Source organism: Channa argus, chromosome 23, assembly GCF_033026475.1.
Source record: "Channa argus isolate prfri chromosome 23, Channa argus male v1.0, whole genome shotgun sequence".
Classification (NCBI taxonomy): Eukaryota; Metazoa; Chordata; class Actinopteri; order Anabantiformes; family Channidae; genus Channa; species Channa argus.
In genome coordinates, this window is record NC_090219.1 from 3,425,622 (window position 1) to 3,439,871 (window position 14,250).

Below are 14,250 nucleotides of genomic sequence, written 5' to 3' on the forward strand. Positions count from 1 at the left end.
TGACAGCCCAAACATTCAGAGAATAAAATGGCAGCTGCATTCACTGTCAACAGCATTGGGAAAATAATCCAAAGAAAATGTACAATTTAATACACAAAAGCAGCATAAATATTCTGTATTTACAAAGACCAAAAGCTGTGTTTGAAAGTGTGTGTGCGTGTGTGGCCCCTAACTCGACCATGTGCTAACCCCACACAGCTGCAGAGTCCCCTCGAGGGTTTGTCGCACAGGCAACAGAGGGAGGGAGGAGGAAGGGGGAGGCCTGGACTGAACGGTCTCATTTCCATGCCGCCCTGTTCTGGCAAAGACATTGTACACTGCTGTGGATGTGCGTCTCTAGTGCTATTGCTCAATCTTTTTAGGGCTGTCAGTTAAGGTTTTCATCAGACAATTCTCTTGGCGCAGAGGTTAGAAAGCTGATTGTGTACTTCTGTGTGGCAAATGTGTTCGCTGTGTTTCTTTGGAGAGAGAGACAGGTGGACTCATCTTCAGAGGGAATTAATACCAACAAAATCTGATTGATTTAGTGATGCCACATCTAAAATGTGGATGTGCAAGATACAAATTAATTCAAAGTCTCTTCCGATAGCGCTAAATGAAAAGGTTTACGACTGTGGCATTTGTGAGTCAATCGCTTCATAAAACTCCACTAACCTGTTTTCAGCGTAGTAGCTGATATGAAGCCTAGCTCAGAGTCCGGCCTGAGAACAGTAATGGAGAAACCACAGAGTCTCAGGTTCCTCAAATATCCCTGTCAATCAAATGCCGTTTCCTCTGAGTGCGTTTTCTATCTGTCAAGGGTCATAGAGAGTGAGGATGAGACCATTCCCTCCTTCCCTCCCCCTGCTCCTCCACCTCCTCCACCTCCATCCCTCCCTCCTCTCCCGCTCCTTAGAGGTGCATCTCTACCTTGTGCATCACGTCTGGGCATGACCTGTTGCTAGGTAACCCTGGGTCACAGCTGCACACTATGGCAGACCTTTTTTTTATTTATCAGTGAGTTATGTGGGAGACGGGGGCTGTAATTTATTAGTTTGATATTGGGCAGGCAGCGCAAGTTTGGGATTGTAAAAAGAAGAGACTATAGCTCATCAAAATGCTTATTCTGATCCCAGGCCTCGGCCCGCTGAAGAGATTCACAACAGAGGAGATCACAACATTATAAATTCATCTGCTTTTTGCTAAGAAAATCAAGCATCTCCAACAACAAAGCCAATGGTAATGCACTTTCCATGCTGGTAATTGAACAGATGTGGTCAGAGCTTAGAGGACCAAGAAAAAGGAATTCATCTCAGTACAGTATGTGACTGATTCATGTCCAAGGATGAAGTGGGTGCAGACAATAATGTTATCCAGCTTTGTAGTTGTGACAGTTTTAACCCTGCAGTATAAATTTATGCAAAACTTCCAACAGACTAATTGAGTTAACTTACTTGAATCAAAGGATTTTCAAGGCAATAAAAGCTAAATGGACAGAAAAATCGGATAAAGGTCTGATCTGTTCACTATTTGTTTAGCGCTTATTCAGCTTTTAATGGAATATTTGAGAAGTGGGAAGTCATGCTTCTTGCTAGATATAGTCAGGCACATTAATTCTCAATAATAAAGTTTTTCCTTTTTAGTTTTTGCACAGATTAAACTGCTGAAGATCAGTTTAGCACAAGGACTGTACGATGTCACTGCCTCTTTAGTAATAATTATCAAATGTTTTCGTGCTAACACGCCACGAACGCAGTAAACACCCCCATGTCTGCTGATGCTCCATCATGTTTTTTTTTCTTCTAAATCAAGTAAAGAGGTTATGCTCTGTAAGTGAATGAATTGTGAAAATTAAAAGGTTTTTTCTTAGTTTGGGTAGGTTAAAAGATTTTTTTTAAGGGTTAAAATATTTTTTCTCTAAATACTGTATGTCAATTTCTTATCTTTTCTCATTTTACTTCTAGTGTTACTTTATCACAAAACCTAACAAAAACACACAAATTGAAAGGACAGACTGCTACCATCTGAAACTTTTACAGTTTTTGCAACACTTGAGCGTGATATTAATTTGTGATGAATCTGCTGCTGTTGACTCAGCCACATATCTTCCTCCTTGCCCTAATGAAAGCTCACCATTGCATCCCAGGTCTCACCTGCAACGTTTTTGTTAAATTCCACTCCCTAATATGTGTGTGATGAATATTTTTCAGATGCTTCCTCTAGGCCATATCTGATCAGAAACAAATGCACCTGCACTCTCCCGCCCCCCCTTCTTCTTGCAACTGCAACTCCCCCAGGACGGGTAAAAATTGACTCCCTGGCTTCCTCCACCAGGCAATTACGTGCCATCTGTTCCCATCTTGGTTGTTCCAGCTCGTTTTGTTTCTGCGATTGTTCGTCTAATATCATAGGCCTGAAAGTGTTAGAGAGGAAGGGGGTGGGGGGGGTGGGACTAGAGGGGGACACAAAAATGAGGAGTGGCATGAAGAGGAATTAATCGAATCTAACAGCAGAACCAGATCTGCCCCTCTGAAAGGAGATAGTCCCACTAGAATGAAGACCATTACCATATTCATCGCCTAATATTGCCTGCTGTATGCAAAGTAGAAGAGAAGAAAGCAATATGTGACTTTTTTTGACTGGCTTTTTAATTCCATCTGTGGAAGCTTGCAGACTTCTTTATAATTGTTTGTTTGCAACAAGTCCACTTAGGAGTACCTGCTTTGGTGGGACGTATCATTTGTTTGGGAGTGGTAATAATAACCCATTAAGTTCCCTGTCATATATTGCAGCCATGTATGTATGTATATATATATAAAGCTGGTTGTTATGCTGCCATGCTGAATCACATTATTGTTTTGTTACAGTAACTATTGAACCCATTATTCTCTGCCACACATACCGGCTGGAAGCAGCGTGTAGATTTAATTGCAGACGAGGCAAGCAGCTGGATTGGAGACTTTTAACAGTGATATCAATAACAGAGCGCCACCTTAGGCCCATATAATTTTCCATCTCTCCTGACAGAGCGGAAGATAGAAATAATCAGTCACAGCACCAGCCAGGCAGCCTGTAGGACCCTGTGTGACATCCAGCAACACTGATGGCTCAGGACCCATCTGTGTCCAGGGGGCAGCGCTCTGTGTGTATGTGTGTGTGTGTGTGAGGATAATTGGTGAGAAGATGTTGGAAGAGGAAATTGTTGTTGCTTTAAGGTTTATACAGCACATACCCTTCAAAGACTTGATGAGTGGAAGTCGGACGTTTAGTCCTAAAAGTTCCTACACGAAACAAATTGTGTTTTTGCTGCCTTATTTTTAGGTGAAGGTGTCATTTTCAAAAGAGGTTTTTAATTCTCCTTCCACAAGCAATGTATGTTAGTTTTGTACATTTGGTATTAAAGGGGCAAGTGGCCAAGATTACTAAATAACTTAAAATAAAATTTTACATGTGAGGGTAAACTTGTGAGGCTCCTTAGACCTTCACCCACAGCAGCAACACACAGTATGATATTGAGGAGACAGTCCCATGATGCAGGCCAAGACTGACAGTCAAATGTCGAACATGTATTGAACATGCACATTAAAAATTGGGCTTTTTTTCCCCAACACAGTTTGTTGACAGCAGCCATGAAACAGTGATTGTACTGTATATGACCTTTTTCCAAATGCTTTTCCCTTTCAGAGCTTCCACCTTGACCACCTTCTCTTTTACTTGCTTGTGTAATTCCTGGTTTTGAATTACACAAGCAAACATATGATGGTAAATATGTGTGATTCTCTAATTGGGACCAAATCTTGTTAAAAATCTGTTTCTAATGTCCTGAGCAGACCTGCGACAGACTGCAGACAGACTCCTCCTAAACTACAGCTGAGAGAACACCACCTACAAATCAGCCATCTGCAGTATGTGATGCTGTAGAAAATTACAATTAAAGCCTTTATATAACATTACTTACATGTAAAGAATTATTTCCTCAACAAATATGCATTTAAATATACCTAAGATAAGTCCAGGTGTAAATGCATTTATGCTTTAATTTAGAATTTGAAGGCAAACAACTTCACTTTTTCTTTTCGTTTTTCTAAATAAAGGGGGAAAATAAGGGGGAAAGTAGGACTTCAACAATTGTGTTTTTGTCCATTTCCTTCCTATGTGCATTATTTTTTTAGATTGTACACCTGCCTTCCCTGTGGAGCTGCAATTTGTTTCTCTATTGCAGGTGAGTGAGGTTACAGTTATCAATTTACTATAACATATATTGTCTGTTTCACAGGCAACAGTAGTACCCACTAACACACTTAACTGTCCAGGTTTGTCATCTTTTTGATGGTTTGCATTTGCTGACATCTAGTGGTTAAATGCTGAAAAACGACAATAAATCAATAAAATGGATCTGGGAGAAACTGTTGGTGTAATGAATCAATAAAGTAATGTTTTCATTGTTATAGTTATTGCATTGTAAATGTCAAACAGTTATATTTACAGTTTTAGCATTAGGAGCTTTTTATTGGTTACTGTAGTTGTTATTCTATGGCAAATAACCATTACAACTGTAACTAACAGGGTCAATTAGGAGGTAATGATTATCTATACATCTACATATTTGTCAACAATCCAGAGGTCGTGCTGATTATAGTTTAGTTCAAATATTAGACATGAAATATTTGAGTACTTTTCCATTTCTCCTACAGTAAATCACCATAGTTAACTTCAGTGAAACAATTTTGGTGTTGTACCCTAATATTTCAAATTGAATCTGAAGATAAATCCTCTTCTTTTACATTTGACCCTTTACCCTTTAGTGTAAAGCTCTTTCACTTCTTAAAGCAGAACCTGTTATTACTTCCGAAACTGATTCACTTCACTTTGTTTTCAACAGTCGACATCAATTTAAATTGCACTATTAAATTGTTTACATCAGGCACACATGGAATGTATTTAATAAATAAATCTACACAGAAATAATCTATTAATCAGCACACATAAAGACACTACAGCTAGTGCCATATTAGAGTCTAAGAACAACCTGTGAAGAATGCAATGAAAGAAAGAGGGAGGGCAGAGGGGTGAAATGGGGGGAGTGAAAGAGTGAGGTGGTGGGAGGAAGAACGGAAAACTCAAGGGCAGAACAGAGAGAGCTGTGGTGGAAGAAGCACACAATTGGAAATCAGGTAAGAAAATCTTGTTTTTTGTCTTTTTAAAAATGCTAATTTTTTGTATAGACACTGGTGTAGTCTCATGTTCTTCTGCCATTTTGCAGCTTAAAATTTCAATGAAAACATGTGTTTTGCATTTGTGCACAAATTATCATGTGAAAAACGGCAAAAATGCAAGAAAAAAACAGTTAAACTATGTTTCATTGAACATTTCAAAGAGTTCTTTGCCTGTGAGCTTTAAGCTTTGTAACTTGTAGTGAATGGCTCCATTGTTTACTTTGGATACACTGGAATGCACCTGAACATCCTGCATAATCCTCTCAATTATGAATGGTATCATTTTTTAGTCTGGGCACCCCAGCGAAGGCCGTACGGTAACTTAGCAACTAGTGCCTCTCATTCAACATTAAAGCGAGGCAACATGAGAAGACCTAGTGGCCTCACTCCTGGACTGTGACAGGGATTTGTTTCTTGACTAACCTACATTTTCACCCATTCAGACCAACACATTGATACCTCATCATAAAAACCTATAAACCTGAGTATATAGCGTATAAAGTGGAGTATTGATATTTTCATTATCTCACGCTCCTAATTTTTCCTTTAAGTTCTTTAAGTAACATTTCACATGGCCTGAAAAATATACAAAAATGCTAACAGATAACATCTTTAACATCTTTTTAAAACATGGGAAACTGATTTTATCCATTGACACCTGGAGGTCACATGTTTCCAGGGGGACTCTGTTGCGAACATGAAGAGGTAAACTGACACCTCACCCTTCCTTTCATCCTGGTAAAGGCCTTGTCGTTTTGCTCTAGGGGAAGAGTTAAAAGGATCTAACTAGGTCTACACTGTTAACATATATAAACTGCATGAACTTGTTTTGCAATGACAATTCAGTGGTGGCATGAAGTCACAAATGCTCATAAACTAATACAATTAAACTGATTTTATTTTCTAGTGAAGCACTGGCATTCAATTCAGGACACTTACTGTTGTAGTGATCAGTAGTTAGCAAAAGTAGTTTGAGAGCACTGGTCGGGACAGTGGTTATCTGAGAGCAAGTCGGTGTCTTGAGAGAAACTCAATATTGTACAGGATAGATAGACTTGCAATGAAAGGTTCCTGTGTCCCAGTATTAAGACATCAACAGAAATGTACTCAGGTTTGTGCAGTGTTTGTGTGGTACACATGATTTAACAGTTATCAGGTAATCAATTCGATTTCCCTATGAAATTATTATTTTTAAATGTGACAAGGCCTTTGCATTGCAATGGAATTCAGTATAACTTTTTAAAGTTCTCTTAAGTATTTTTTGCAACTGTTTAAATAATTGACTTTGCTTTTTCTTTTATGTTGTAGTACCTTTAAATGTGTTTGCTACCGTAACCTTTTACTTGTTCTGTTTTTATCTTTTTTTTTTTTGGCTACAGGACTGTTTTATTATATCATCGAGAATGTTACTGCGGTCACATTCTGAGAGAAGAGCCCTCCCTGGGTTTTCAGCACTGCTGACACACAGCACTCCAAAAAAGAGAGATGTAACCTCCCCACCCCTCTTATTCTTTAGCCCACGGCAGTCTATCTTTACACCCATTTCTTCTACTTCACAACCTCCCTGGGTCACTCAGGCACTTTCCAGTCTGGAGCAAGGAGAACAGGAACTTCAGAGCCTCAGGGAGCGTCAGCAGGCTGAAGTGGAAGAAGTGACTCGTGAATTGGACGACGCGGTAATCAAAGCTCAGAGGGAGGAGCGACGCCTTCTTGAGAAGGTTGAACTGGAGCACAGAGAAGCCCAGTGCCACCTTAGTCAAGTGAAGAGGGAGAATGCTGCAGCAGTGAGGGTTGTGCAGTCCCTTATTGACCAGCAGCTCAGAAAAATGGGACAACTGAAGGAACAGATACATAGATGGGGCAGCACTGCTGGTGGATCCAACAGAGATCAGCTGCAAAAAGGTGTGGCAGAGGTCATTCAACCTTGGGAAATCTCTCTAACGCTCAAAAAAGTCAGTTTCTCACCCAGTCCTGAGTCCAAGACCTTGAGCTTAGGACAAGTTGATGTTCGTGAGCAAAGCATGACCTACCCTATTGGAGTCTGTGGTGAACAAGGACAGAAGTGTGCATTGCACTCAGGGGATACAACCTTTTTAAACATTACTCCTCTCGAAATTCGAAAGGAACCTCAAGCAACTAGAGCTGGACAAAGGTACATTTCGTATGAAAACAAAGGGACTAACAGTGGCAATATGCGCATTGTCCAGAAACTACATCTATCAAGCTCTACAGAGAATGAGGAAGAGCTGAAATCACCCACCATGAAATCCCCCACTCCAAGACACTGGGGTGTATGTGAGTCATCCCAAGAAGAAGAACTGGAGTCTGAGTGCTCAGACACACAAGGGAAAGACCTTTTCCTTGCGATCCCACAAATCTCTAGCCAAGGAGAATCTGAATGGGATGACTCTGATTGTAACCAGATTGGAACCAAGAGGTGCTCCACACTGAAGGGTAGGAGAAAGAAAAAGGCCCTTGTTTTGGTCTCATGTGAAGAACCATCCTGCCCTCCTGGAGAGACTGATGAAAACATCTGTGTTCAGGCAATATCTTCAAAGGCCAAGTATAAAGGTTTAGTCTCCAGCCACAGCCTTGTAGATCTTTCAGCTGGACATAATCCTGTTTCCCAGCATGTCTTAATAAAGAAAAAGACCTCAAATAATTCATCAGGGGACAGTGGAAGCCCCACATCCCCAGTGGACAGTGAGGATTTCAGTTACACCTATACCATTAATACACCTGTTACTGAATCCCTTACGCAGCAGCACTACCGTTCAATGTCTACTGCTGACCTCTCTGGTAAATTACGCCGTTTGATTAATGGAAATAGTGGCGAGCACAGAGGAATAAGGAAGGTAAATAAAATGCACCTTGTCTCTGGACCTTCAAGGCTTGATCAAAGCCAAGAAAACAGCCCAGAATCTCATAGGAAAACTTTGAGGTCTGAGGAACAGCAATTAAAATCCCAGATTCTTGTCACACGAGGTTCAGGTTTAAACCATGTGAACAGATCTCTGTCCATGTCAGCCATCGAAGGTGAAAAATTACATCAAGTCAAGGAATTGCAACAGTACAAGGACAAAAACAAAAGCGGTCCATCTCTAAAGGAAGTGAATGAAGACGGTGGTTCAGCTGCTCTTGATTCAGCTTATCTGGTCAAACAGTTTGGAAAGCAAGGATCAGGCCGCACTGATTTCAACCTGCCAAGCGGTGTTCATGCAACCATCAAAGGACAGCTATTTGTGGTGGATTGCGGAAACGCCCGCATTCAGGTGACTGATCTCCAGAAGAATGTTGTGCAGCAGGTGTCTCCTTCACGATCAGAACGATCCTCCCGCATTTGCAACTACTTTGACGTGGCTGTGAACTCAAAAGGGCTCATAGCCCTGACTTGTGCTGCTGAACGAGCTGTGCTGGTGTTTAGCCGCCATGGACGCCTCCTGCAAACATTTGGAGGAACGATGATGGGTTCCACCAGTGAGGAGCTGGATGCTCCAAGAGGGGTGACTGTTACCCGTCAAGATGAGTTTTTGGTTGCTGACATCAAGCGTGGCACCTTAACTGCCCTAAAATTGGACCCCAAAACTGGGGCCAGGCTGGAGCGCACTGTGGTGAATGGATTCCACAGACCCTACTTGGTGGCAGCTTGTCTCACCACTGGCCTCATGGCAGTATCAGAACGAAGTAATGAGACTGGACGTGTCCCATGCATTCGAGTCCTGGAGCCTGGCTGGAACACTATTCGAGTCCTTGGGGTGTGCTCTGGCCTGGGCCCTGTCCTGACCTGCCCTTGGGGCCTCTGTATTGACGCCGATGGGGATGTCCTGGTGGCAGACTGGGGCAAACAGCAACATCGTGTTCTTCTCTACCCATCCAAGGGCGTTGGCTGGCCTCTAGTGATTGACGGTCTGAATAGCCCAAGGGGTCTTGCACTGCTCCCTGATGGCCACATAGTCGTGTCAGACAGCATGAATCATTGCATCAAGATTTACCGATACAAGTGATTTTCAGAAGTTGGTGAAGGATGATATAGAAATATAGACAGAAAATATATTATTAGAAGGTGAAATATTTAAAAATCTACTATCTAATCAGTAGATGTAATCAAAGTGTAGTGCAAATAATTTTCATTACATCTGTACAACCCAAAAAGATACGATTAGTAAATAGGAGTACTCATGCTTGCTTTTAACTGACCTTGAGTGTTTCTAATGTAATGTTGTAATGCATTCAGAGCTTGGAAAACCATGACTCTGTGTACCCTTGTACTGTGATACATATTACAAACATTCACTTGATTGACAATTAAAACAAATTTAAGAATTTTGTAATGGACAAATCAGACTTAGTGAACTTAAAATTGCCTACAAATTGTCCTGTCAATGTCTTTGAGTAAAAAACTTTAATTAAAAACTTTAGTTTGAACCAAATTTTGCGTAATTATGTTGTTTGGGGAGGCGGCAGTGGCTCAGTTGGTAGATTGGCTGCCTACCAACCATAGGGTTGGAGTTTCGTGTCCCACTCTTACCGACCACTTGTCAAAGTGTCCCTGGGCAAGACATTGAACCCCCAACAGCCCATCCCCATCCCTAGCTGTGCAGTCCCGGTCCAAAGCCCAGTAGAAATTGGGAAAGGGCTGCGTCAGGAAGGGCATCTGGAAAAAAACTGAGCTAAAACTGAGCCAAATCAACATGCGGATTAATAAATGATCCGCTGTGGCGACCCTATACTCACGGGATAAGCCGAAAGGACAAAAAAAATTAATAAAAGTGTTGTTCGGGTTCCTTTTATATAACCACCTATTACCACACCAGGTTGTTCATTAACTATATGTAATTTCCCAGATGACTATAGTTGCCAAAAGTGTCTATTTTCCAGAAAATTCTATCTATCAAAAAAGGGAACAAAGGGTGGTAAATATTAACCAAACATCAATAATTTCATTTGAAACGTACAACAAAGATAAAGTGAAGTACCTGATATTCAAGCTCGTTGTTGTAACAAGCAGTTTTAAAGATAATGTGTGATTCAAAGCAGCAGTAGTATCACACAGTTCGTGCTGCACAATCCAATAAGTGTACTGTAAATGATCAGGCCAAACTCTAATTTTGCAACTACAAAAAATCCCCAAAGACCAGTGATCTATGCAAACACACGCATGCACGAACACACGCACACACACACACACACACATCCTAACACTTCCACCCACACAGACTTTTCAGTTTAAAAGAGCAATGCTTCTCAGTGAAACTCCACATTAGAGGACTTCATCAGGATCCACACAGCATGGAGCTGCTCGCCAAAACTCTGCTTTTGTGCTCAACACTTGCTCTTGTTACTGGAGCACCTGCGTGAGTATTAATAGGCTTTTCTTTTTTCTTTTCTCTTATCTTTTTTTTTTTTTACTCAAAATAGGTTATTACATTCAGGAGGTGACAAAGTGTACTTTTCAAATATTCATAAAAAGATTTTATTAAGACTCAATGAGTGTCCGATGAGTGTCCAAAGACTTTCCCTATTGATTTAAATGAAGTAACATATATTGTATATAAAAACAAGCGATACACAAATAATAGTGGACGTTACGATATAATGCAAAGCAGTACAACAACTAAATAAATGTCACATCTGAGGTTGGACTTTTTGCACTCACTATACTGCAAAGTAATTCTGATCAGGATGCTACAGAGGCCCACTTTCCTCTAATTTCTTTTATCTGTTTCATTTACTCTGCAAAGTAAATGTACAATTTACTGTCCATTCATTTCACAAGTCTGTTTGCTAGATCACAAAGTTCACCAGTTGGATCGACTGAACAAACAAAAGTCAGTGTGTTATGGTGGTGGTGGCTTAAGGACCCCACATTATCACCAGTGAAGGATTTGTGAATTTTAAATGTAATGTCGGGCTATGTTTAGTCTGTTTGCAGAGTAACTAATATTTTTATCATTTACAGGCACCAACAAGAATCAGCAGCAGATGGCGAGTTCTTAAGAAACTTACCAAAGATAATAACCCAGTTTTTTGTTACTAGTTTGTTCAATATTTGTCTGCTATCAACTCAATCAAATCTAAAACATTATACTGAATATTAATTATCATCAATGGGAACTGAGGTTATATTGTCTCTATATTTCTTTGGGAATATAGGTGATGGTGCTGTGCCAGACCGGTGTAAAGGTATTGAGTTTGATGCCATTACTCCAGACGAGAAGGGAGTCACTTTATTCTTTAAAGGTGAGTCTCTTTTGACATTAACTTTCTTTACGTTGAAGCTAAACCCTTTTTTCATTTGTATTTAGAATTTGACTTTAGGTTTTATTGTATATTTGTTCAGGGAAATACACTATATTCAAAGCAGTGCAATACACAGTATATTCTCTGATGTTTTGTCAACAGGTGACCACCTGTGGAAGGGTTTCCATGGTTCAATTCAGCTCGCCAATGAGTCCTTCAAGGAGCTGGATGACAACCATCACATCGGCCATGTTGATGCTTCCTTCCGCATGCACAACACAGAGAAAACAGGGGACCATGATCACATCTACTTGTTTTTGGTACGATACTCAGATCCTTTCATTAGGGATATGACTATATACAACCTAAGGATTGAGAGGTAGAGCAGTCTGTGTTGCTGATCGCTTCTCCTTTTGATCTCGTCTCCAGGATGACAAGGTGTTCAGGTATTATAATGAAAATCTGGAAGATGGGTATCCAAAAGAAATTCAGGAGGACTTCCCGGGAGTCCCTTCACACCTGGATGCTGCTGTGGAGTGTCCCAAAGGAGAGTGTATTGCTGACTCAGTTCTGTTCTTCAAGGGTGCGTTGGTGTCCGCTGCTAAAATATAGAGTCTACAAAGTCAAAACTATTTGTTGGCTGTAAAATAAATGCAGAAATTGTAGAAGGAGATGAAGAGAGATGTCTAGTTTTATTAAACATAATGCTGCCACCTAGTGAAGGAAATTAGCAACAACAGGAATGAAATTTGTCTAAATGTGGTAAAGCAGTTTATGTAATGTAGTATACACATGGCATCTGCGAGGCAGTCTAGAAAATATGGACTGAATTGTTTATATTTCCACATTTTAAGTAATTAAACAAACTAGCCCATTCATACAGTATGTGAACCAATCCCTCCCCACAGGACAAGACATTCATGTTTATGATGTTGCCACAAAGACAGTGAAGACCAAGACATGGTCTCACCTGCCTGTGTGCACCTCTGCTTTACGCTGGCTGGAGCACTACTACTGTTTCCATGGACACAACTTCACAAGGTTCAACCCGGTGACTGGAGAGGTGAGCGGGGGCTACCCAAAAGACGCCCGCAGTTACTTCATGAAATGTGCTGGCTTTGGTGAGCGACAGAACAGAAGATCTAAATTTGTTTTAAAAATATAGAGATATATAGTGACATCTTATAATGACATAATTCTGTAAATGTATAATCTTCTGTGTCTGACTGCAGGTCATGGAGGTAACTATAGTACCCCTAAATGCAGTGAGATAAAACTTGATGCCATCACCTCTGATGATCCAGGCAAAACATATTTATTTTCAGGTAAAGACATATACACACTAAGATTAGTTTTAAGTATCAAGCGAAAGATAGAGTTTAATATCTGTTTTTTATTAGGTCCTATTTACATGCGTCTGGACACTAAGCGTGACGGCCTTCACGCATTCCCAATTACTAGGACCTGGAAAGAGGTGTCCAATGGAGTGGATGCTGTCTTCTCATTCACTAACAAAATCTACATGATTAAGGTAGATCTTTACACAGCAAGTCAGTGTTTTTCCTCTTTAGAAACACTGAACTGTGTTGAAGTTAGAACTAAAATTGTTTTGCCAAACACCTGCAGGATGACAAGGTTTACATCTATAAATCAGCTGCTCACTACACCCTGATTGAAGGCTACCCTAAAACCCTGAAGGATGAACTCAGCATAGAAGGACATGTGGACTCTGCTTTTGTTTGTCCCAGTGAAAACATGGTTTATATAATCCAAGGTAAGGTTACAGTGTGCTTTTTGCTCATTTTTGGAAGAATTAGGAATTTTTGAGTTGAAGTTGTTTAGAATAAAACTCAAGTATGGCAAACCAGAAAAAGTCATCTTTATGTGTTTACCACATTTCTTCTTCTAACAGGAAATACGATGCGTGAAGTTGACCTTACCGCCACACCCAGGGTGGTGACCCAAGATTTGCCTTTGCCCTTGTCCGACATCGATGCTGGACTTTGTGGTCCGGAAGGAATACATTTGTTTAAGGGTGGTCTGTATTACCATTATGAGAGCCCCATGACGTTGGCTCTGAGCAGAATCGCCCCTTTTCCTCAAAATATTACCTCAGCAATGTTGGGTTGTCAGGATTAGGAATCAAGAATAATAATAATATAGGCTCCCCAGGAAAAATAGAGAGGGCATCACTCCTTTCATCCAAGCAAAAGTGATCCCCTCTGTTCTACAAACAGACTGACAGTGTGGAATCAAAATCAGACATTAAATGGAGAGACAAGAGCTAAACATAAAGGTTTTGGAAAAATGCTGATCTTGATGAATAAAAAATGAAAAAAGTGTCATGTTTTTGTATTTTTGCAGTGTGCAGATGTGAAACTGAGAAGAACAAATTCCGGAGGGGCTTTATTTAGTAATATCAAAGTTAGGCCACTAGAGGACCAACTGTCCTGAAAAAAAACTAAAGAGAAATATTCACAGCCTTTCTCACGCATACAAGTTAGGTTCTTCTAGGTTCCGCTTTGTTAACTCACTATCAGGCACCTTGTATACTATTTCATTTACATTTCAATACCAAAATAGCAAATCAGACCCATTAAATGTGCATATTATGATGTCAGCGGAATGTTACAATATTATCAGCTCAAGGATAAGTTAAAAAATTGGTTAATGTGAAGGAACATAAGCTTGTATTGGTTAGTTCTTTGTAGTGCATTAGCAGTTAAAGTATATTAGCTCCAATCGTTTCAGGAGCAAGAAACAGAGAGGGGGGTTGTTGGAGGCAAATCAACCACAGGGTTTGGAAGCTCAGAAG

General features: G+C 40.4%; 2 protein-coding genes across 2 annotated transcripts; both read left to right on the forward strand.

The window, feature by feature from the left end:
* The first annotated feature begins 4,175 nt into the window (after positions 1-4,175).
* LOC137108742 (uncharacterized) lies at positions 4,176-10,271 on the forward strand. Its single transcript, XM_067493725.1, has 2 exons — positions 4,176-5,153; positions 6,575-10,271. The coding sequence occupies exon 2, from the start codon at positions 6,599-6,601 to the stop codon at positions 9,197-9,199; it is 2,601 nt and encodes an 866-aa protein (XP_067349826.1). The 5' UTR covers positions 4,176-5,153; positions 6,575-6,598; the 3' UTR covers positions 9,200-10,271.
* Positions 10,272-10,414: 143 nt separating this feature from the next.
* Positions 10,415-13,770, forward strand: hpxb (hemopexin b). The gene is made up of 10 exons (XM_067493726.1): positions 10,415-10,549; positions 11,155-11,180; positions 11,349-11,435; positions 11,598-11,755; positions 11,865-12,018; positions 12,344-12,556; positions 12,668-12,760; positions 12,836-12,966; positions 13,062-13,209; positions 13,348-13,770. Exons 1-10 carry the CDS (start codon positions 10,485-10,487, stop codon positions 13,572-13,574), a joined length of 1,302 nt encoding a protein of 433 aa, XP_067349827.1. The 5' UTR covers positions 10,415-10,484; the 3' UTR covers positions 13,575-13,770.
* The last annotated feature ends 480 nt before the right edge of the window (positions 13,771-14,250 follow it).